The sequence below is a fragment of the Sparus aurata genome, chromosome 14 (genome assembly GCF_900880675.1).
Source record: "Sparus aurata chromosome 14, fSpaAur1.1, whole genome shotgun sequence".
NCBI lineage: Eukaryota > Metazoa > Chordata > Actinopteri > Spariformes > Sparidae > Sparus > Sparus aurata.
Genome location: NC_044200.1, coordinates 18,430,725 through 18,453,705, shown reverse-complemented (window position 1 = coordinate 18,453,705; position 22,981 = coordinate 18,430,725). Strand labels below are relative to the sequence as shown.

At 43.1% G+C, this 22,981-nt stretch overlaps 1 protein-coding gene across 12 annotated transcripts in view; it reads left to right on the top strand.

Annotated features, from left to right (window-relative positions):
- magi2a (membrane associated guanylate kinase, WW and PDZ domain containing 2a) overlaps positions 1 to 22,981 on the top strand; it is a 257,725-nt gene that overhangs the window by 172,004 nt on the left and 62,740 nt on the right. For all 12 annotated transcript variants that reach the window (XR_003986744.1, XM_030440388.1, XM_030440385.1 and 9 more), the window contains exons 7-10: positions 7,976 to 8,033; positions 9,155 to 9,276; positions 11,936 to 12,118; positions 19,027 to 19,710. Coding sequence is in view for 11 of the 12 variants with exons in the window: in XM_030440388.1 (XP_030296248.1) it covers positions 7,976 to 8,033; positions 9,155 to 9,276; positions 11,936 to 12,118; positions 19,027 to 19,710 (1,047 nt within the window). In the remaining variant the exon portion in view is untranslated. The remainder of the gene's footprint in view (positions 1 to 7,975; positions 8,034 to 9,154; positions 9,277 to 11,935; positions 12,119 to 19,026; positions 19,711 to 22,981) is intronic.

The window sequence follows — 22,981 nt, the reverse complement described above, 5'->3', positions numbered from 1 at the left end:
AAGACCTGGAGATTTTTCATGCTAGCAGCGAGGCTCCACCACTGACATCACCTTCGGACGGATGTCCATGAAATCTGATGCAATTAATCATGTCCTGTCTCAAGATTATTAGATTGTCAAATACCTTGGCAGACTTCTCTGTCTCCTACCCCAGAGACTACAAATGTAAATTAGCTTTTAGCTTACTCTGGTGCAGCTAGGAAGCTAAAGCTAACTAAATAAGTAAATAAAGTAAACAAATACCTAAACTAATAACATTTAGCCTCAACTGCACTCTGTCTCCTTAATATTAGCATGCTGTAGCATGTTACCATGCTCATGTTAGCATATACTCAATACTGGCTGAAGGGGAAACACCAGTGATTTTAAGAATCAAAGTCTCTGTACAGGTCTTGGGCAGTGCTGCTGCAAGTAAAAAAAAGTTTTCTAAAGGCTTTTTTGGCTCCAGAGGGAGTTGTGTGAAGTCTCAAAAATACCCTCTTCTAGTTTGAAGACTACACGTTTGAAAACAGGAAGAAATCTGTTGGTGTGGAGTGAGAAAGAAAGTGAGCTGAGCAGACCTCTACAGCCCGACACACATCAAGGATACGTTAGCTGCTATGAACACAACACACCCAAATCTGCTCATAAGAGTCCTAAAACCTGCAGATTAGTTAGTGTTTTTGTACTTCTTGTTCTCTCGTCTTGAAGTCAGTGGTATCATAAACGTATAAATTCCCCTGGCTTTTTGTTGAGGGAATCAGGATGATACTAACTTCCGGGCTGAATATGTCATCCCTGCAGCACTCTCAGTCATTTGATTGATTGAATTGTGGGTAATGTAGGCACCAGGTTTTGACAAGGATACAGAGCGCCTGAAATATAAAAAGACAGTAATTCTGGTTTTGAAAGTTTTAAGTTTAGCACTGAATTAATCCTTCAGGTCATTTTGTGTTATGGGATATAGATATCATAGTTATTTATCATAGATATTGAATTATATATCTGTGAATTCAGTGACATTTCAGAAAGCAAACTCAGATAATTAGGGCCGGTGTTACAACTTTATCTCAATTTCTCTGCCTTCGGTGGCATTTCAGAGACTTTGCAGCTCAGCTTCCAGTTTGAGGTTTAGATAATTGAGGTTGGATCGCGCTCTCTGCAGTAGGTGAATCCACACGAACCAATGCTCAACAACAAACTAAACTCCATTTTTGTGTTCAGAAGCCTATACATTGTATATTTCACTGGAGCGTGAAGCCGATCGTGTATTTTCAGTCCTCATCCAGAGGACATTGTGCACATATTGACCAGCAGGAAGTTCGATTAATCAGTCGTGGAAGTTTTTTCGTGGAGAAAAAGTTTTTCTCAGTAAACTCACTCCACTGAATGTGCTGCATTCAAAGGTGACATGATAAATGAAGCTCAGCACAGCGTGCTGTGTCCAACAGGATTGGACTTTAATTTTGGGGACTACAAAGGCTCAAAGAGCTGAAAATGATTTCGGTTCAGCTGCTTTGCTCCTGAAAAGATTGAAGAAAAGAGAGAAAGGGAAAAAAAGGAAACAGGACCACGGGTAAATCCCTACAGTGTCTGTGGGCTGTGTGGTTTGCCGCCCTGTTCCTCAGACCAAATTGGAAACAGCAAAATAAAAAATGCACAAGCATTTGTGAGCATGAAAGAATAAGACCTTTTCTGTAAAGCTGCATGCCCCGACAAGAGATGAGAGGATACTTGTGGGAGGAATAAATAGGGATGGAGGAAGAAGGGGAAATAAGGTAATGAGGAGAAAGAGAGAGAGAGAGAGAGAGAGAGAGAGAGAGAGAGAGAGAGAGAGAGAGAGAGAGATTATTAAGTAGATGCCAGGATGCCTTCTGCTGGATGTAAGCAGAGCTCCACCTGCGACTGCAGGATGGAGACGGATGTCGTGGCATGACTGGAGATTGCAAACACTTTTTCCCCTCGCTTCAGGGCTCCATCATAAGAGCGCCTACCTGAAAATTTCACACCAGCTTGACATTTGCTTCCTGGACGCGTACAGCATGGCGGTGATAAGCAGTATTGGCTTTATATGGCATACACACACACACACACACACTTTCCCTCTCGCCTTGTCCCGGGGAGTAAGCACTCCATTGCAGGTTGCTGACAGAGAGGTTATATACAACACTCACTGGTGCCAAACAAAAGAGAGAGCGAGCAAAGAGACAATCCACCGAAGTTCAGCATTTATCAGCACGCTGCGCTGTAAAAGTGACAGCATAGTTTGTGTGTGTGTGTGTGTGTGTGTGTGTGTGTGTGTGTGTGTGTGTGTGTGTGTGAGGCGCTGCAGCCATGACCCCCTAAAGCGCTTCTTAAACATAAGAAGAGTTGTAAAGTTCATCATCAGGCTAAAGTAACATCCAGTACAGAGAAAGACCTATGCCAAGTTTTCTGACGTGAGCTAACATTAGCGCACCATAAGCTCACAAGTCAGGTCAGGTCAGGTCAAGCTGTTGAAGTTTGTTTTATTTCTCATGAATGCAGCCTTTTGTTTGTGAGAGAACAAATACCATACATGTTCTCCTAAAAGTGAAATTGGCACAGTTTGAAACGGCTGCAGAAAATTAAAGATAAAGAAAGATAAACAAGATCTTATTTTTGTAGTCACTGCAATCGCAGTGAGGTTCATTGACACAAAGGTTTTCACCTACGAGTAGTTTGCATCTGTGTTTCAATGCATAACAGTAAACAGCGAGCGAAAAGAAAAAGAAAAACCAGGTCCTGCAAAAGTCAAGGATTATATGTACAAATAGAAAATGTTACAAAAGGAATCTGCCATTAAAGATACGTTGAACAAATCTGTTTTCAAATGAAAACACTCGCATAGTCCTTGAAAGGATTATTTTGGCCATAATAACTCTTTATTCAACAATTTCCCAACAAGAGTACAATGAGAAAAAGCACATACATTCACTCACGAATACAAAGTTGAATTCATAGCCCACACATCATTTCTCATCTCAGTTCACTCACTACTCCAACAAGATACTGCTCTGAGTCACTCCACTGATTATTAAGACTCTTCACTACTTCACTGCTCAATTACTCCTTTCAATCAAAAAACCCACCAACACCCACTAATGTTTGTCTTTTGTCTTTAATGTTTTCTCTCCTGGCAGCTTGAAAGGAATCACTTACCTATTTTTAGCGGAGTTTGAAACCCTGCACTCACGAGTTAATTGTGGTGTACAAGTGGTGTTTTTTTAAGCACGGAGCTTTTATTTGACACTTCGTAAAAACAATCTCATCAAGAGTTAAATGTTCTGACTTAAAGCTTGTGGATAAAGAGACTTGAGCCGATTAGCTTAATGTCGACACCACGGATTGTCTTTCCTGTTGTGGTTGTATTTGTCTGAATGTTGTCACAGACAAAATAAGAATTTATGAAAGGATTATAACTAACTTATGATTTTCACTAATTAACACGATTAGAGGTGCTGATAGGCATATTTTTCACAGGCTAGATGTTTTAGCAAACATTGTTATCGCTAAGCTAAGCTAATCACCTCCTGGCTTTAGCTTCACACCTGAACACACAGACACAGGGGTGTTAACTGTCTCATGTAGGCTAACTCAGAGAGCACATTTTGCAACCTGCAGTACATTTTAATAGTTGGCCCAACTTATAAAAGCAATATTTAGATATAAATGATTGTCGAAATGTTTAGGCTACTTTAGTTAACACACACAGAAGACGGCAACCAGGCAGTTATACATGTTTTCTTGATGTTTCATATTTCTTTGTGCACTCGTTTTTGCTTCAATCAGACCATGATGCAATGTCAAACCAGATTTTAGCATTCATTTTGATGAGTAATGGCACATAATTGACAGAAATCAAAGCCTAAACTGTTAAAACAGGAACTGAGTTTTGATAAACCAGAATCATCCTTTAAGTTGTGGCGTGCAGCTCGGTTTGTGGAGTCCATCTCGCCTCCTCCCTGCTCCTGAGAGCAGAGCGAGCTCCGGCTTCCTGCAGCTCCTCCTGTGGACAGTTTTAATAGAAAAGCTTTTTGCAGGAAGACTGCTGAGCTACACGACGGCCCTTTGATCTCCAGTATTTGTGTGTGTGCATATAGTGTGTGTGTGTAAGTAACATTATGTGTGTGTATGTGTGTGGCACAAAGTAAAGGTGAAACACTCCCTTTCATATTTAATGAGTGGAGATGGGTCTGAGGAACGTTGCAGCGTTCGCAGAAGGTATTCCCCGGGGCTGTCAACCTGTTCCCAGCCCTCTGTTATATCACTCACTATCATGAATGTGTGTGTGTGTGTGTGTGTGCGTGTGGTGTGTGTGTGTGTGTGTGTGTGTGTGTGTGTGGTTAGTATGCATTTTAGTGAACATGCAGTGAAGAAAATAGTGCATCCTACTGAAAGTTTAATAATTTGTTTTGAGGGGATGGGGCAGGGGTCGGGAGAAGCATATGGCACAAGCAGCGAGCACTGCACCAGCATTGTTTTGACTCTTCCACTCTGCATGCGATGGACTAGGAGGAGATGGGGGTGTGCACGGCAATCTACAGAGTGTGTAAACTAGGCCACGCAGTCATAGGAAATGTATTGCAGTGACCACACAGTATATTATATCCTGTGCTTCTCTCACAAGCTGCAGCCGATCCCTCGGCCCTTCGGAGCGCTCCCTCTGGTCGCTTCCCTTTCTGATTAGGAAGCGTTTCCTCGGCTGCTATCTCCGCTCTCATCCTGATTAACTTCACATTGTCACTAATCAAAGCTGGTCTGATTCTAAGCCGGGCTGCGCTGGAACACACTGTCCCCGAGCTCCGTGCTAGATTCAGCTTAGATGCGTTTTCAGCAGGAAAAAGCCCCTCGCACCGTGCTTCCCTCCTCAGTTATGAATGATCATGCTATCATGTGAAAAAACACTATAGTCGTCATTTGGGAATTTGCTTTAAATGCTAATTGCTCGTATTCCTGGAAAGCAAGCGGGGGACTCCTTCTAGACAAGAGCTGTGTTCTGTCAGTGAGTTGTGGGCAAAAGGAAAAGAGGAGGGGGGCAACTTTGAAAGTCCTGTCCTGTCTGACGGATGGCTGCCAGGGGTTTGAGCAAGATCAGCTTTGATCACTGGGAACAAAGGCAGCATGTTCTGTTGCACAATCCACACACAGAAAGAGGCTGAGAGAGCAGAAGTATCTATGACTCTGCGGTGCTTCCAAAAAGTTAGGAGCAACTTTGCCAAGTCAAAGCTATGTAATGTATCTGAGCGAGAACTAATGATGTTCTCATGGAAGGCAGTATTGTTCAAAAACTAATCCATGTTTCCCAGAGGATGAAGCCCGACGCCTGTTGTGATCCCAGACATTTCACATTTTTTATCCAGTCCAGATCAGGTCCAAATTTCAGTCAGAACTTCAGTTTGTAACTGGATATTTTCAAACAATGGAATTCCAGTGGCAGGTTATGAGAACTCCTTTATTTTAATGTAATATAGTCATTTTCTTTATAAGAAGTATCAAACAATTACTACTAATTTGTTGATGTCTTGGTAGCTCACTAGCTCACTAGCTAACATTACATTGTTACTGCTGACTTCTGCATGACAGTCTCATATTTTGATGTTTTGTAATGTTGCACTCCAAAACTTTGATGATATACAACGCCCGGAATTTCACCAAAACCCAGCACTTGGTGCCACTGCTCTCATATATCCTATCAGTGCAGACGGGCAGGGTAGGATTAGAGGTTGCTACTGTTAGCCTGTACGGCACTGCTAGTGTCGAGGTAATGAAATAGTATTCCTCTTTGTTTGATGACATGACTGACAGTGTGAACAATTTCCAAACATCCATGCTTTTCAGTCTCCATCAGATCAAAGGATAAATGGCATTGTGGTAATAACGGGATTGCATCCGCATATCTGAAGACGTGATATTGAAAATGTCCGGTTACGTCTATTCGCATCAAAGCCATCGACAATAACTGAAGGGCTGTCCCACTTTATAGAGGACGTTTTCAACCACGACCCCTTTTAACTCTTGGATTGAGAATCATGCTAAAATAATGGCAGTGTTCAACCGGTGATGATGACCAAGTTGTTTAACTCAACTTGCGTCACAGGTCGTAGTGAAGTGTTTCCTGTCAGCATGCACACTTCATAACTTTGTCTTTTTAAAGCAGCTAAGCCATAGTGTGATCATTGACATTCAAACTTCGTTACGGGTCATTTGAATTCTTCTCACAGCCCTCGTGGTGTTTGATCCGTCAGTCATTTATGAGTAATTGCCTGTCATGTGCCATTTATTGCATTCAGCCTTTAGCTTGTAACATTTAGAGCCCAACTGTTAAACACCAATATAAATATGTACCACTTGATGCTGTTAAAGTTCAACACCCACAGGGTTTTTTGTGCTCGTTGTAGTTGAAGCTGTTCATCTATGCAACGTTCCCACATCAAAACACAATATTTACAGCGCTGGAGAAGATGCAGAGCATAAATATTTCACTGATATAAACTCAGCCACTAGATCTATCAATATTTGGTGTTATTTTGCAACTTCCTCTTGGAGAGCGATGTATTTGATGCAGCTTTAGAGAGCCTCTTTAAATGAATCAGCGTGACAAGTTGTGGAGAAAAAAAACTGAACGGTTTTTATCTGGTTTCTTATCAACATCCAATTTTTTATAAATTATATGATTTTAGAATATTCTGCTCAGAGAGAACATCAGTCCCTCCAGTTAGCGTGTTATTGATCGATCCTGGTAAGTATCAACTGTAGAAGAATGTGAACTAATTCTGCACAAAGATGTTTTCAAACAACAGCTGCTTTGTTTTTCAGAACTAAGCCCTCCGTCATTGTTGTCTTGCTGGAAAATCCAGTTTCAAAATGTATTTATTACGAATAAGAAGGTGTCAATTGGAAAAACTAATTTCACATCAAACTAATCAGTGAAATCTGTGATTGTCTTCTAACTTTTAGCAACTATTGCTATTTAAATAGCATCGGAAACAGAAATAATGTGCAAACAGAGCAAGAGCTTTCAAACAAAATAAATGATACATTTTACTCAAGTCAGACGATGTCACCTTGAACATCACCACAGCAGCATCGTAACCAATGAGGCTCTTCATCTATACAGCAGTGCTTCTAAAAGATTTTACACCATGTACCACCACAGAACATACTCACTCCCACTTGTAGTTTTTCAGTTGCCGTCTGTCCGAACCATTCTCGCAAACGCAATATCTCAAAACTCCTTGAGGGAATTTGTTCAACTCTGGCATAAATGTCCACTTGGACTCAACAATAAACTGAATTTATGGTGGTCAAAAGTCAACATGACGGCAACCTCACAAAACGAATTTTTGGTCATGCCTCCAAAACATATTTTACACAAATGTATAACATGATGATGCTGTGACATGTTATCAAAAAGATCAACTTCACCGTGAGATCATACCGTTACACAAAATCAATGTTCTGACCATTTTTTCACCATCACAGCTCGGGAAAAGCAACCTGACTGGCCTCTCTCATTTGTCTGATAAAGCACAGAAAAACACAGAAAAAAAAAAAACTTCTCCTCCATTTTCTTGGTAACCTGGGTGACGGGCGATGTCTTTCACCCCAACACCAGCACCTTTTCAGAAGTTCTCAAAGCAGCCACAAAACGAGTCTGACGCTCTGATAAAAGATGCTGGGTGCTGTGCTTTTTCTTGTTTCTTGGTGGCTGCATGCTTCGACACCCTCTGTCCTCACCAACACTATAAAGAAACACAGTATGGACACAGAGGCCTGAATGCAATTAAATGAAAACCGGTTTATTATTGTGTCGTGCAGACAAGATAAAACATGTACTGTCTAAAATACTTGAGAAACCAGGATAATTACCAACAGTAAAAAAAAATGTTTTTATGCGAGATCAATGCTACTGCAAGTTCATCGAATAAACAAGCCCTTCATTATGGTTGTCTGTGTTTTGTTTTTTTCTTTGCAGAGCTTCCGTACGGCTGGGAGAAAATCGATGACCCCATTTACGGCAGCTACTATGTCGAGTAAGTCGGGTACATCTTTAATATGTAATGGCTTTGCTTTTGATTTCCAGTGCAGCCCGGTGGTGCTGTATTAATCATATTTATTAGGGGCAGACTGGCGCTGCAGCCAGGAAGCAGTCGCTCCCTTTTGTCTGCTGACTGTTTGTTTGCAGCGGGGGGGGGGAGTTTTATTTGCCCGTGTGTGCCGCTCCATATTTCAGTCCGAACCACTCGCGCCGCATCTACATCTGTAGATTAGCTCGTGAGCAGAGATCATTCTGCGAGTCTGTTCGTCCATATCCACCGCTGCAGTCGCCTGTCCTCTCGATTGAAGCTCACGTCCCCTCCTCGTTCAGAGGTGTCATTTCTTTGGCTGGATGCTCTCTACTCCCAGGCGACGGGGGACGGGGCTCTATTTTTAGACAGGCAGGGGGAGTCATTTGGCTCGACTTTGCTTAAGAAAACCTCCAGAACGACACTTGACTGCTCCGCTGCACTCATCCTCTCCAGATAATCTCATTGTCCTGCCTTCTCTTCATGTAAAATATCATGAACGAAGTCGCCAGACCCTGAGATTATGTAACTATGTAAAAAATAGTCAAGCTTCTTCTGTAATTAGCACCATGATCCTGGGGTGTTCATTAAAAGATAAGGAGAGGAGGAGAAGATGGTGCGTGTTCATGTGAGAGCACAATGCAGCCTGAAAGAGTGAGGGGAGTATCTAATGACGACTAATTATTTCTCACTGGCAAATTACAGTATTTGTAGTCATTGACTATCTTCCCGCTTTGCAAACCAAATTAAGACTGACATGGGACGTTGAAGGAAGTCACTTGTTTCATGTGTAGGTTCCCTCACAGTCACTGATTCACATAATTCTCCTTGTAAGGCCGCCCGAATGCTGGAAGAAAAGCCCAGAATCGGTCGTTTGTTCCTTTTTATTCAGCCATTCTGCAGCTCTGTTACATAATCGGGGGGGGGAACCGGCCATTTAATTAATCATCATAGCCATAGCTGCTTTTCGCGCCAGGATTTTTAGATCTGATCTTTGCCGAGAGGGCGGCTGAGTCAAGTGCAGCAGGATAGTGTGAAGTCTGAAGTCTTTGCTGTTTGTTTTTTGTTTTTGTTTTTTATCTTTGAAGCCATATAAACAGAAGGACCCAGTTTGAGAACCCAGTCCTGGAGGCTAAACGGAGACTCCAGCAGCAGCAGCAGATGCAAAGCCAGGGTCTGTCCTCACTGCCCCTTCCCACCATCTACAGAGGTAAGACCACCACGCTGACGTCTTGGTTAAACTCCATTCTTTTCTTATTATCAGGGAATAAAGCCACACTCATTATCTGTCTGTATGTTTATAATGATTCTATCTCTGTCAATGTAGTGTAGTGTTTTTATTATGTTGCTAACTTCTTAGGTTTTCTGCCATTAAACTGCTTTCTGTGCCTCCTTTTATCAGCTCAGAAAGTGTCGCATTAGCTTGAAATATTAACGTAATGCACCAAAAGTGGATTGTTTGTCATGAAATACGTAAGGTTCAACAAGTTAAATATGACAAATAAGACTGTGTCTAATTGGAAAATTCATTTCAGTGCAGTAATCCAACTAATCAGTGAAATCAAACAGAAACTTTCGACCTTTTCGTGGCATCATGACTGATAAATAATATGGAAAAAAGTTGCAAAAGTGCAACAGATTTCAGAAAGAACTTTTACTCAAGTAAAACCACGTCTCCAACCTCTCGGACTCAAACAGGGAAACTTGAATTCTCTATATGAATTCATTTTTTAATGTGTCATGCCTACAACTACAGGCTAAACAGACATCATAGATATATATAAGACGGATTCAGAACGCTCCACGTGCAAAAATCAAGATCAGACGTCACAAATTGCTTCACAATAAAAGACAAAAAGCCAATAAGACATTAAACGCAGATTAAATCAGTTAAAAACATTGAACAACTCTAATAATAAAAAAGATAAACCGCACAAGAAGAAAACAAACTCCTTTTCATTTTCTGTCCCAAATGTCACAATCAGCAGCAGCTCCTGCCTTAATGAAACTCTGATGATCCGTCTTCTATTGAGATAAGATAAATATAAGATTTTAATGATCCCGCACCGAGGAAATTCACCCGACACAGCAGCTCGAGAGACAGATGCAGCTGAGAAAAGTGATTGAGTTATAGATAAATATGAAACTATATTAAAACAGGACAAAATCATCAAAGAAATGTACTGCACTTCTGCACGACAAAACCAAGTATATAAACCATCTTGCCATCTTTTCCAGGCTTGCGAGACAATGTTAACAATGTTTATTTACTTCCTCAACTTCAGGAGAAAACTAGATGTAGACATGTTGTCTAAATCGCCATTACTTGTAAAGAGGCTCATTTTGCTCATAAGGAACAGGACTACTACATGTTGATTGGCATTAGGAGGAGACAGCTCGCTCGCTCTCCCTCCAGACTGGTAGTAGTTTATAAATAGTCCTCCTCCCAGGTGAACATGTGGGCTGTAATGTGATTCACTGTTTTGTTTAATGACCGGTTTGTTGCTACCTGATTCCAGCGCTAACTCACCGCCAGCCATAGCAGTAGGATGTACTGCTAGAAAAAAAAAACTGTCTGGACTGGTGAAGTGGAGGTTTGTTTCCATAGTAACATAGTAGTCCACCGCTCTGAGTCGCTCCAGTGAGGCTCTCTCTGCTCCCTCTCCCCCCACCTCCACCTCCTTCCTCCTCCTCATCCTCCTCCTCTGTCTCCCTCCAAACTTTGATGCCAGTGGAGGATGCCAGCCCCTGTGCCACCCTCCCCAGATCCCCCCTCGTTCAGGTGGGCCCGCTGCCCGAGCGCTGCCACAGCCTGGGCGACCTCCGCCGCTCGCCAACTCTGGGTCGCAGGGGGGCAGTGTACGCTACGTCCTCCTCCGCCGACGTGTCCCCTCTCCGACGCGTTCTCACCCGGCGGATGAACATGTGCCCACATCACCAGCATAAACAGCAGCAGCCACTTCGCACCTCCGCCTGCACTGTGGTGCTAGAGCAGCCTGTCTGTAGCCCCTTCTCCCTGTGGCACTTTGTCAGTAAGTAGGCCAAGAGAGAAGCAAAGGAGGCTGACTGTCGTTCCCATGGCTGCCTGCGCTCGTTTGACTTACAGTAAGCATGCTAGCTCGCAAGCAAGCTTCCCCCCTTGAGGCAGCTGAAGGATTTGTGTGACGAGCGTGTACCATGACATGTCTTATCGCCTGGCATAAGCAGGCAGGAGAGTGTAATCACTCAGTCTATGTCTGGACCAGTGACGGCAAACAATGTATGTAAACTAGCGCGCTAGCCATGTCTCCCTCAGAGGTGGAAGAGATTGGAGACTTGGTTAAGTGTGACTAAGCTTGTTGGCTGAGATCCTCTCATTCCTCCACGAGGCGCCCTTCCTCCAGAAATCTCCCAGCTCTCCCTCCTGCAGAAATTTCCCAGTCCTCCTGTAACCCTCTCAAGCATCTTCTCTTGGAACTGATCCCTGATTGACAGCATGTCATTCGCTGAATTTGTGCGCTGCTCTCTTGGTAGCCTTGGGAAGGGATTGAAGACCTGAACCACTGATGCTCTCTGCACCTTTTCTTCCCACCGTTTCCCAGCATGGGAGGAGAGGAACGGATATAAGATTATTTGGGTGTAACTTGCACGGGAGCCATTGAACCACACCTGCATCTTTCAGCACCACAGACCCACCTCTGTCCGAACTCGCTAAGATCATACCCTGCCAGTTTTCCTGTGGCTACACCCATCTCTTTCTGGATAAGCTTTACCCATGCCCCCCCACCCTGTGAGCACTGCCCTGCACCGGCTTTAAGGTCCTTTCAATCTTTGCTTCACAGTATTACGGTGTGTATTTGGTTGATTTGTTTTTTTTGTGTTCTTTATAGAGAAGCCGCTGTTCACGCGGGACCCGACTCAGCTGAAAGGCAGTTTCTTGTCCACATCACTCCAAAAGAGCAACATGGGCTTCGGCTTCACTATTATCGGAGGCGACGAGCCGGACGAATTCCTCCAGGTCAAGAGCGTCATCCCCGATGGGCCTGCCGCAGCTGATGGAAAGATGGCCACAGGTAAGCCTCAGGCTTGGCTGAAATACAAGAGACTCGACAAAACAACAAACCTGAACCTTCATTTAACCAGAAACTCTCTCAGTGAACAACCTTCACATGTAGATAAATCAAGCAGGACCACAAAGGCACAAAAGAAACTCCTCCTTGCTTACTTTAAATTAAAAACATTCCTACAATTCTTAAAAGATTATTCCTGCAATAATTGGTCCATTTACCAGCAACCATCCAAAGAACTGGGGTTAGGTTTTCAAGGCCCTCATTTCTTCCACGTTCACATTTTTTAAGTAGTGCAGCAGGTTCAAGTACAGAACAAAGTAAAGTTCCATCTTCAAACACAATTACAAAGATATACACACTTTTCTGTATTTCCAATGTAAAACAGGCTACAGTAGCATTGCAGTATTTTCATCAGAGACAAAAATTAACAAGAGAGCAGAAAGAAACAAACAACAAACTCGATAGAATAATAACGGTGATGTATGTAAAGGGACATAAACGGATTAGAATCAAGTCTGAGCCCCAACCCATGAAACAGTCACACCACATCATCATAAAGAGCAACTAGGGTCAGTTACATCTCAAAAATATGCACACTTTTCATTTCTCATTTGTCTGATGATATAAAATGTGATGTCACGATTATGAATGCTATCAGAATATGATTAAAACAATTAAAATGCTGCTGAAACATTCTGGAATCACTTCACCTGACTTGCTCCTTGAATAACATCAGTTTCCCTGGCTAAATGATGGATAAACTAGAAAGGCACTCAGTAGAGCACCTAACTCTGCCAAGGCCCAGCAGTCAATCAAATACAACATATTTAATCTGCTACCTGCCACCAACATGGCCCATGTCGTTTTTCTGTTTGGAGCTCAAAGTTTATCCTCGCATCTGATTTAGCTTTCTTTGTAGGGATATGATGGGAAAGTCGAGCCGTCAGCCCTGGTGACAGGCTGAGGATTTTAGATTGACTGACCTTGTGGTTATTTAAGATAAATCATGAAATCAATACACCTTTTTTTCAAGTCACTCATGAGGATATTTACGATCATCCCGAGTGTTTTTATCCCAATCTGCGATATAAACCTCCCATCCCTGGTGTGCATGAGCGTCCTGCAGGTGCAACTTGCAAAGCTAGCACAGTGTAAGTTCTGTTTGTGGGTGTATGTGTGTGCTCCGACTGCAGACTTTCCCTTCTGCCATTAATCATAACGGGGACTTTATGAGCACCATAACTCCTGGCTGTGGCCACATGGGGGTGGAGCAGCAGCACATATGCACAGATAGACACAAACGGAGACACTAAGACGGACCAGCTGTACTTAAAGGTCAGGGGGATAGAGCTAGCAGGCTTGTCAGTGCTCTCAGCATGCAATGATGCTTCTAGTTGTATACTCTGGAGCAACTACAGAGGTTATAGTGGTCATTTATCTTACATAAAGTAAGCTAGTGAGAGAGTTTGCTCTGTAGTAAAGCCAGTATTCTCATTCACAACACTTTTGTTTTGTTCTTCAATCACAAATACTGATAAAACTCTATAAAACATGTTGGGTCTCTGTCTTCTCATCCTTTTAGATCTCCCCTCTCTCTTTATTCATATATTCTTCCCCCTGAAATAACTCTTGAATCCCACGTTTCTACCCTCCTCTCCACTTCGTCCTACCTTCAGCTCATCTCCATCTATCTCACCCTCCGCCCTCCATCTCCACACCTTTCCTCCCCAGATGTTCTGTCCTACTTCTGCACTAACAGAGCTAACTTGATCACAGCAACTCAGAGCTCACACGGACATAAACCCAGGGGCCCCGCGGAGGTGTGAAATTCACAATTCCAAAATATTTATGCCGCTTTTCTCTTCGTGACCCCTCCTCGCCTTCTCCACGGCCAAGGAGAATATGTTTGAGCATTTCTTACAAAAGTTTTCTTTTGTGTAAGATGTATTTCTTGCAAGACCACATTCAGAGCAGTTTCAGTGCAGGCAAGATATTTTGTGTATTTTGGGTGCATTAGCTGTTCTGTTTCTGTGGAACAACAGAGTTAGGAGTTGCGTTAGCTTGAAGTGGAGATGCTTAGTTTGGATGCCAGAGGCAGCGTTTAATGCAAAAATCAAGTGGGTTTGTTGGTACAGTGTGTTTCAAACTGGAGCGATTACAGCCTCAACACTCGTTCAGCAGTAGAGTTGTTCGACTGAACTGTTTCCATGTGTTTTCTATTTTCAAGATAAGACACAAAAAATATGCACCACATTTGGAACTTATTCAGTATCACAATTTGTTATAGATATTAAATGAAAATACACAGCTGAAATGATCTGGACAGGAAATTGTACAGATTCCTGGAGGCTGAACTTGATGTTGTCACCAAAATTATAATAATTATCATAATTAGCTGTTAGTAGCAGCTTTTGTCAGCTCCAGTCAGATAACTAAGCTAAAGAACTAGTGTTCACAGTTTAAAAACATACTTTTACAGGAAACATTAAACTGACGCCTGAGGGTTAATGATGTGCTGCTTGATCTTTAGAAATAAGGGAACTCTTACTGTTGTATTGTCACAGGTTTAAAGGGGAAAACTAAAGGTGGACCCAATTGCAGAACAGAACCGGAGGCAGAATGAGGGAGTACAAAAAGCGAGCTTCAAGCTCAAGCTGAATGCAAACAAAAACCAAATGAAAATAAGTCCAAGGACCAAAAAACGGAGTAGCAACAAAACAGCTAAACAAAGTGCAAACAAAAATCAAAGTTCAAATGAAAGAGGAAAAAACAGAGATCAAAATCCCCCAAAAAACACATACCACTGGAGACACAAGGAACTCAGTAGGAACATCACACCAACAGAAGCAACAAACTTACAAAGACAAGAGGGAAGGCAGAGACTAATTACACAGACACTTAGACGATTCAAGGAACAGGTGAGGTGGAACAGCAGGTGAGATAACGAAGGGGAATCACAGAGGTAACAATACTGGCAGACAGGGGGAGACAAACATGCACAAGAGGGAGAAACAATGGAGACACTGAAAGGACACAAGAGGGCAAGGAATCAAAACATAAGACACAAGACACAGAACCATGACAACATCAAAACATAAAATAAAACACACTGAACCATGACATGTATAACAGCTAGTTAGCTGTTCATGCTAACAAATGAGGCTCACATGAGAGCAGATAACTGTCTTGTTCATTTAAACTATGCCAGACATCATTCCTGCTGCTTCAGCGTGTTCAAAAAGCCAAAACTCAACAAGCCTGCTGGGCCTTCGTACAGTCTAACAGTCAGTTAACTTATCACAATATCAATTATTAAATGTGTTCATAAGTCTACAAAGTCCTCAGACAGTCATATTATTGTTCTGACAGAGCTAAAATTCACTCAGGACTTCATGTCACCCTCTTCAGCCTGACACACACAAACCCATAATCACACACAAAACACTGCAGGCGCTAACAAATGTGTGCGCCCCGCTGAGACTCTAAACTGCTCTGTTGTCACGGCCTCGTCTCGGCAGGGCCACAGAGACCTCTCGTTATGTCGGCAGACTCTTGAACACAATATTTTAGGGAGATGAATATGTCATAAAGACTATGCAAGGATGGGACGATGAAAGATGAAGTAGCAGCGTCAGCCTTGGTGCTAGCGAGTGTGGTGTGTACAGTTAAGGTCAGTGTGATTTAGAATATACAGCAGACCTACAGGAGGTTTAATAATGGATGCAGAGAGAGTTATTTTGTGGCCATGCGTGTATTTTTGTCCTGGCTTTCTTCGTTTGCATGTCAGTTTCTCGGCACATACATGCACACCCTTGTTTATGAACACATTTCTGTATCAGGGGTCATCTTACCCAAGTTATTATACTACATATTTGTACTCCTGAGCCCTTATTGTATCTGTGTATTTAGAGAAAGCCCGTCTGACACTGACCGGCCAGTTGGTTCATCTCTAAGCTGATATTTTAAGGTAGAGTCGTTACATAAAGTTGCTTTCAAGGGTGACAAGCCACATCCATTGACCAGGTGTGGTGGCAGATATCTCTCAGACTCTTCATGTATAAGCATGCACGGTAGAATATGTGTCTCTATGTGACTCCATAGCTTTGTCTTTTGCCTCATCTGGCTGTGTTTCCTCCGTGGTCATGAAGAATGTGATCCGTGGACACAACGAGGGCACGGTGAGGTCACGGCACCATCATTTGCTTTCTGCCCGTGTGCTCAGCTATTGATTCTGACACCGGCGCTCAAGCCAAATGTCGTCGGCGTTTACCCAGATTAATTAAAAAGTCCCTCACGTCACGTTGCCTGAAGGTGTGGGCTCTCTCTGTCAATACGGCCATTAAAAACTTTTACAACAAGTTCCGCTGATATCTTAACCTCGGCTGCTGTCCCTCAGATCGGTCAGCGATTGGACTTAACTTCAACAGCCAATCCAGAATAAGATCATCATGAACTGCCGCGTTGTTTTATAAGAAGTGCGGCTGACTCAGCCATTAGTGCTGTTATAGTCACCCACTCACATGGAGCCGTTGATTAGTATGGTGAGGGTCAATCATGAAAGCACATGCTTTGCTTATTAATCATGAGAGATCTTTGTTTTCCCATTTTGTCTCCCTGCAACACACACTCACACTCTCAACTTGCCTACTCTGAAAAGAGCACAACAATTACGGCTGCAATTACAAAATAATTGTTTTCATTATCAACCCAGGTAATGCTGTTTGTCAGACCTTAGAATGGATCGTAACTAGTGTTCCCACTTACCCACGTTTTTCAAAAACCCTGCACGGCGCCTGCTCACTGGAGCACAGAAGTCTATATTTAGTAATGTGGTTGAGACAAAGATAAGCCCGATGTGGAGCGCTTCTGTGTGGGGACATTTAATTGTCACATAGGTTTTTATCTACATTGCAGTTTATTGCAGCGAGCAGGTAAAAGCACTTGGCCCCATAACAGGCAAACATTTTAGCCACTTGTCATCAGCACTATTTTACACTTCCAGGCAGATAAAGAAATTGAATGTGGTCATTTTTTTAGCTGCAGAAATTGTTTACGGCTTTAAGAGACAGTGTTGATGTACTGCACAGCTGATTGATTACGAGAATAGATGTAGAGAGCCAAAGTTTCAGCACAGTGCAGTTTTTTTAATCGAGGTTTTCTTTAACTGGTCTGTACCCAAGGTTCACTGTGCATATTCTAATCTTAAGATAAATGATTGCCTCATTTGAGGAGCTGTTATTAAAATCTAAACCTTGTATGAATGCCAATTAATTTGTTGGCATTGGTACAACTACAGCTCTCGTGAAGTGTAAGTGTTATACATCATCGTAACTGTTTCTTCTTTATCCATAACATCCTTCAACTTTGTCCTCAGCCCCCAAAACTTGTCCTCACAGTCCTGTCTCGCTTTCCTGGGATTTGATTTCCCTTCCTCTTTACTTAGACACGTCTCACTAATCAAAACAAATGCCATACTTGCGGCTCATGCCTGAGCATGCGAGATCCCTGCAGGACTTAATCTGCAATTTGCGAGCGACAATTAAACCGGCTCCGGTCTCAGTCCATCGAGCTTGTGCCGTTAACTCGAGACAATCTCAGGTTTGTGGGAAATTATGTTTGTTAAAGGCTACTAATAGAAGAAATATTAAATTAACAGTGCTTTTACACTCTTTGCATGCCTGTCTAGGGGCATCTTGGTAGCCTAGTGCTCATACCATATAATTGCAATGTCTCCAAGTCAGTTTTTTCTTCAGAGCCTAACATCACAAATCATAATTTGCCTCAGAGAGCGTCACAGTTCATACAGCATTCAACACCCTCTGTCCTTAGACCCTCAGCTGGTAAATACTCCCTTTAATGGGCAAAAAATGGAAGAAACTTCAGGAAGTGCAGCAGAGGAGATCCAATAAATCAACAAAAACATTGCAAGAGTGAAGAGTATGGATCCAGGTGTGATTATGGGCAGTGTGATTCACCTCTTTTCACTTGTTTCCTTTCCTATAATCAATCACACAACATACTGTAACGCAAGGTTATATTGTAGGGCAGTATTTTTAGTAATCTGTCGGTTTGAGTGATGACTCTGAAACAGGTTTCCGGTACAGATAATGTCCTTTTTTACCAGTCTGAGTATCATTGGAGTCAAATGTGTAGATATCCATGTCGTGATGAAGGAAAATGTTCATTCATTCAAGTTTCTGAAAAACTTTTCTGTAAGCAGTCCCTGAGGCTGTTCTGTAAAGTAGTTTTCAAATAAATAGAGCAACTTCTGACCCACCAATGTCAATTTCAGGGACAAACTTACCACTTTCGGAAGTAAGTGACTGTCCACACGTTTAGAAGTATTTCTCAAAACAAAGCTTTTTCTGTGCGTTTTGGCCTTTTGTACACACATGGAAAGCGTTTTAGGTGACCTTAAGAGGACCTTTTTATGTGGACAGTTTGTACCTTTATTGAATGGATGTCACATTGTCTGTATATAGAGGGACACAATCAAACTTGATAATACAATGAGGGAAAATAGGGAAAACAACAGCTGCTGACAGTGCTTTTACTGAAAATAGCATCATCGAGGATTGTTCTTTGAAGAGACATCATGTTTTTCATTGCCTTTTATGATATTTACTGTAACTAAGCAACCAACCAGAGTAATCAATCTGCTTCTTGTGCTGGTGTTGACTGAGATTATTTCCAAAACTGTGCCAAAACACTCAACTGGAAGGAGATAATTTTACATGACACCTTGTTTCCAAAAAAACCTGTCCATGTCGATCCCTGGTAGTTTACATTAAGATATACTGTTTGTAAATGGAGATTTTATGCTTCTCAAACAATGTATCTGTATCTACTGTATTAACTTATTCATTATACTTGACCACTAAATTTCTCTCTGTCCATCCTTTGGTTTGCAGGTGATGTCATTGTCTACATCAACGATGTGTGCGTCCTGGGAACCACCCACGCCGACGTGGTCAAACTCTTCCAGTCGGTGCCTATCGGCCAAAGCGTCACCCTCGTCTTGTGCCGTGGCTACCCTCTGCCCTACGACCCAGAGGATGCTGCCAACACCAACAACAACACCACCACCACCATCATCTCCCCACTGGGCATCATGGAGCAGCGGCCCATCATGGTGAACGGCAGGACGGGCTACGACAACTACCTGGACTATCTATCCCGCACAACGCGCTTTGTCGCCGACCCCAATCAGGATCAGGCGAACGTCCAGCAATCGCTGCTTACCCCTCACCCGGGCGACACCCACCTGGACGGCTCGCTTCCTCCCACCACCGGCACCACACCTCCTGACAGCGTCTCCATGGCGTCGTCAGGTGCAACCCAAGGAGAACTTCTCACCCTGACCATGGTGAAGGGCGTTGATGGTTTTGGCTTCACTATTGCGGACAGCGCTACGGGCCAGCGGGTCAAACAAGTGCTGGAGCCTCTTGGCTGCCCGGGCCTGTGCGAGGGCGACCTGATTGTGGAAATTAACAAGCAACCAGTGCAGGGATTCACACACACGCAGGTGGTGGAGCTCCTCAAGGAGTGTGGCGTCGGAGTCGAGACTTGTCTGGTGGTTCAGAGAGGCGGAACAGGTAAGGATCAGTAGCGGCAGGTAGGGATGGTGCAGAAGATTTCTGGCTTTCTCGCCACATATCTGTCTGCCTATTCATCTCTGTCATCTTCTGTATGTGTGGCCACAGAAACCTATTATGCAGTCCTGCAGCGCTCAACAATGGCTGACTGATGCACAGCTCCTCTGAAGTGCCCCTCCTAGTCCTCTTTTCTTTACCCAGGGAGAAAAACAGCTTTGCTCCACTCTACCTAAGTAGACCCTTCTCTGCTCTGCTCACTGAGCCGTACCTCCTTGTGGTCAACAAATATCCACTGATTGAAGTGCATTCTTTTCGTAGGGCTGAGTTATTTTCTGAGGCTCTTTTAAGATTTTCACTGTCATGTCAGTGTTCATATATATGGTATGGTTTACCTTCTTTTCAGCCTCGAGTACAAGACCCCAAATTAAAGTGTGTCAGAAGTAGCAGAGTTTTTGTACAAAAATACTGCAAATGGCTCTGAAGTGCTTTCTACCCTGTGTTTTTCAGAATGTGTGGCCCCTTGACAGTCATAATTATGCACTGCAGTCTGTCGTGACTCACACAAAGGTTGTGATTTGCAGAATCAACAGGTTGCTGCTTTCAGCTCTGTGAGTGTGTGGGATACGTTGCAAGGGGTGTTTGTGAAATGTGTGTAATAACGTCCCCAAAGAGCCTGAAACCTCCAGACAGCTAACTTGTAATGCTGACATTTCTGACATTGAAACAAAAGGAAGGTTCGCTCTCACGTCCCCTCTGAATTTGTATACTGCTCAGATGACAGAACATAAGTTGTGTGTGAGCCTGCTGTGCCTACAGACTGAGTTTGCCCTCTCATTGAATTATAGAAGTGTAGTGCATCTGCCAGGGATGAGTCAGCCAAAGCTCCGATGTTGAAGATTAAAACGTTTTAATTAAATCTAGAAACAGCAACATCGGCGTTTCATCACCAAAACAGATACGATCTGTCTTGAGTCCTTGTTGTTAAATGTTGTTAAATGATTCTGCTCTTTCAGACTACCTGTCCTCGATTTATCTTGGCAATCGTGAAGTGACAACATGTGAACTTAAGCACTCATTTGCAGGGCGAGCTGGAAGCCAAGCGGATTGGGAAAGCAACACTGATTTTGCCATTTTGTGTGGAACCAATTCGTAGTTATGCATTTTGCCTTTTTGTATCGTGTAATGTCACATACCAATCATAATGCCAGCTGCCTGGTGCCACAGACACCACTGAGAATCACCCACAAAGGTCAGCAGCATCCTCTGAATAGATTTATTGCCATTTATTTCTGTATTAGGCCGGCCATGTCTCTGCCAGTGAGCAAGGAGCCAACAAAGAGGAAGAGGAGACGCAGAGTGAAGTCTTGCAGGAGTGGAAAATGTGGTCATTTTCTCACCCAGAAAAGGGAGATGAATAAATATTTTAAAGCCTCTATGTCATCTGCCAGCACATAAACACACACACACGCATGGGAGAGGTTAAAAGTTTTGTGCCGCCATCTCAAAAAATCTCCAATCTGTCGACACGCTCCCCACACACACAAACATAAAAAAAAACAAAAACACACAGTCTCCCATCTGCGCGGGAAGCCAACGGTGAAGCGCTCCCGCCATCTGTCCGGGTTCTTCACTCAACGGAGGAGCTTTAGAAGGTCGGAACAAGCGCTCCCGTCTAAAAAAGCAGCCCGCTGGCCCGTGGAGACAACGGCAACCTTATTTACATGCTATATTTCATCTCATTATTCCAAATGTGGATATGGCTCGGCTCCGCTACGCAACAATACGCCAGGGTGCAGTGTCACATCTGCTTGTGTTGATTCTCCGTGACATGACAAGCTGTGGGCGCTAGAGGTGGAAAAAACGTCCGTGCCACCCAGTCTGCTCCGACGGTAGCATGACTGCTTGTGGCACATATGTGTAGAAATGAGTACAGCTAAGAAAAGATGCAAAAGTAATCCCAGCCTTGTGGGTTTTTATGGCATCTCTTGAGAGTATTTTTTGATTTAAACAGAAAAACTCTGTCAGATTTTAAGCTCATTAAGATCAGAGTCTTTAGACCCTCCTGAGAGAAAACAGTCACAATAAAGTATTTATCATTTTTGTCTGTAAACTCTTGATGATGGAGATAAACAAGGGGATCGGGACTAAGCAGAAAACCACATATCTCGATTTTTCATGTGGCAAAGCTAATGATCTGTTATTCTTTTTAAAGTCTTGTGATGTTGGCTTTGTTGACTTTTACCTCTTTAGTCTCGCTTTTCCACACACTTTAAAATGGTAATAAAGGGTTAGGATGATGTTATTATGCCATCACAGGCAGAAATTCGAGCTATGGCTCCCAGCATGAGGGTAGACGAGGAACCCAGTGGGTCCTGAGACGATTACCCCGGTCGACCTCACCGCTTGCTAACTGCATACGAGCTTCTAACGCAACACAGTTGCAGATGCTCGATGTTCAACAATTTAGACATGGGTGTCTTTGCCTTCTTTTTCCTAAAATCAACAACAACATTGAGCACTAGATTGTTCTCTGTGCACCACTCTGCAAGATTGTTGATTGCCTCCCGATATGAACTCTCGCAATGCAGCCCAGTCGCCAGGATATTATGCTCGCAGTTAATGTGTCTGCAGTCTACACTAATGTCCAAGGTTGACATTTGTACCCAACGTGGCATATCTTGTTCACATTATATGCTTATTAGCCACCTGTCGCAGCAGGAGGTGTAGGGGGATGTGGTGGCATTATTACAAACCAACAGGCGAGCGCAGTTTGAATCACACCACTGGATGTTTTTAACTCTTAATTAATTTTATGCAGACAAAGCCAGGTGTTTTTTCAAGGAGCTGTGGAGACATTTTCGTCCGTGTTTTGTGGCGTGAAAACCTGGTGTTTTTAAGGAAAGCAGAAGGTGGTGTTTGTGGGGACCCAAACCGGCTAGTATTCATGGGAAGCTCGACCATTTACAGCCATGTACGTGGCGACCAAAACAGATACTTAAAGCCAAACCCATGATGCTTTCCTAACCCTGACCAAGTGTTTTTGTGGCTAAACCTTTCCAGAGCATGAGCACAGCATTGTAACATAAGAGAAATCTATACAAACATTGTGTTGCAAAATAAAGAAACGTCTTTATGGAATATGGAATTGAGCATGTGACAACTGAGTGTAGGGCAGTGCATATGGCACCATCAATGGATCCATTGGGTCTGTAAGGATACTGGTCAGGGTCCAGGATGGAAGCGAGGTTGTCTTTCTTCATCAGGATGGGTG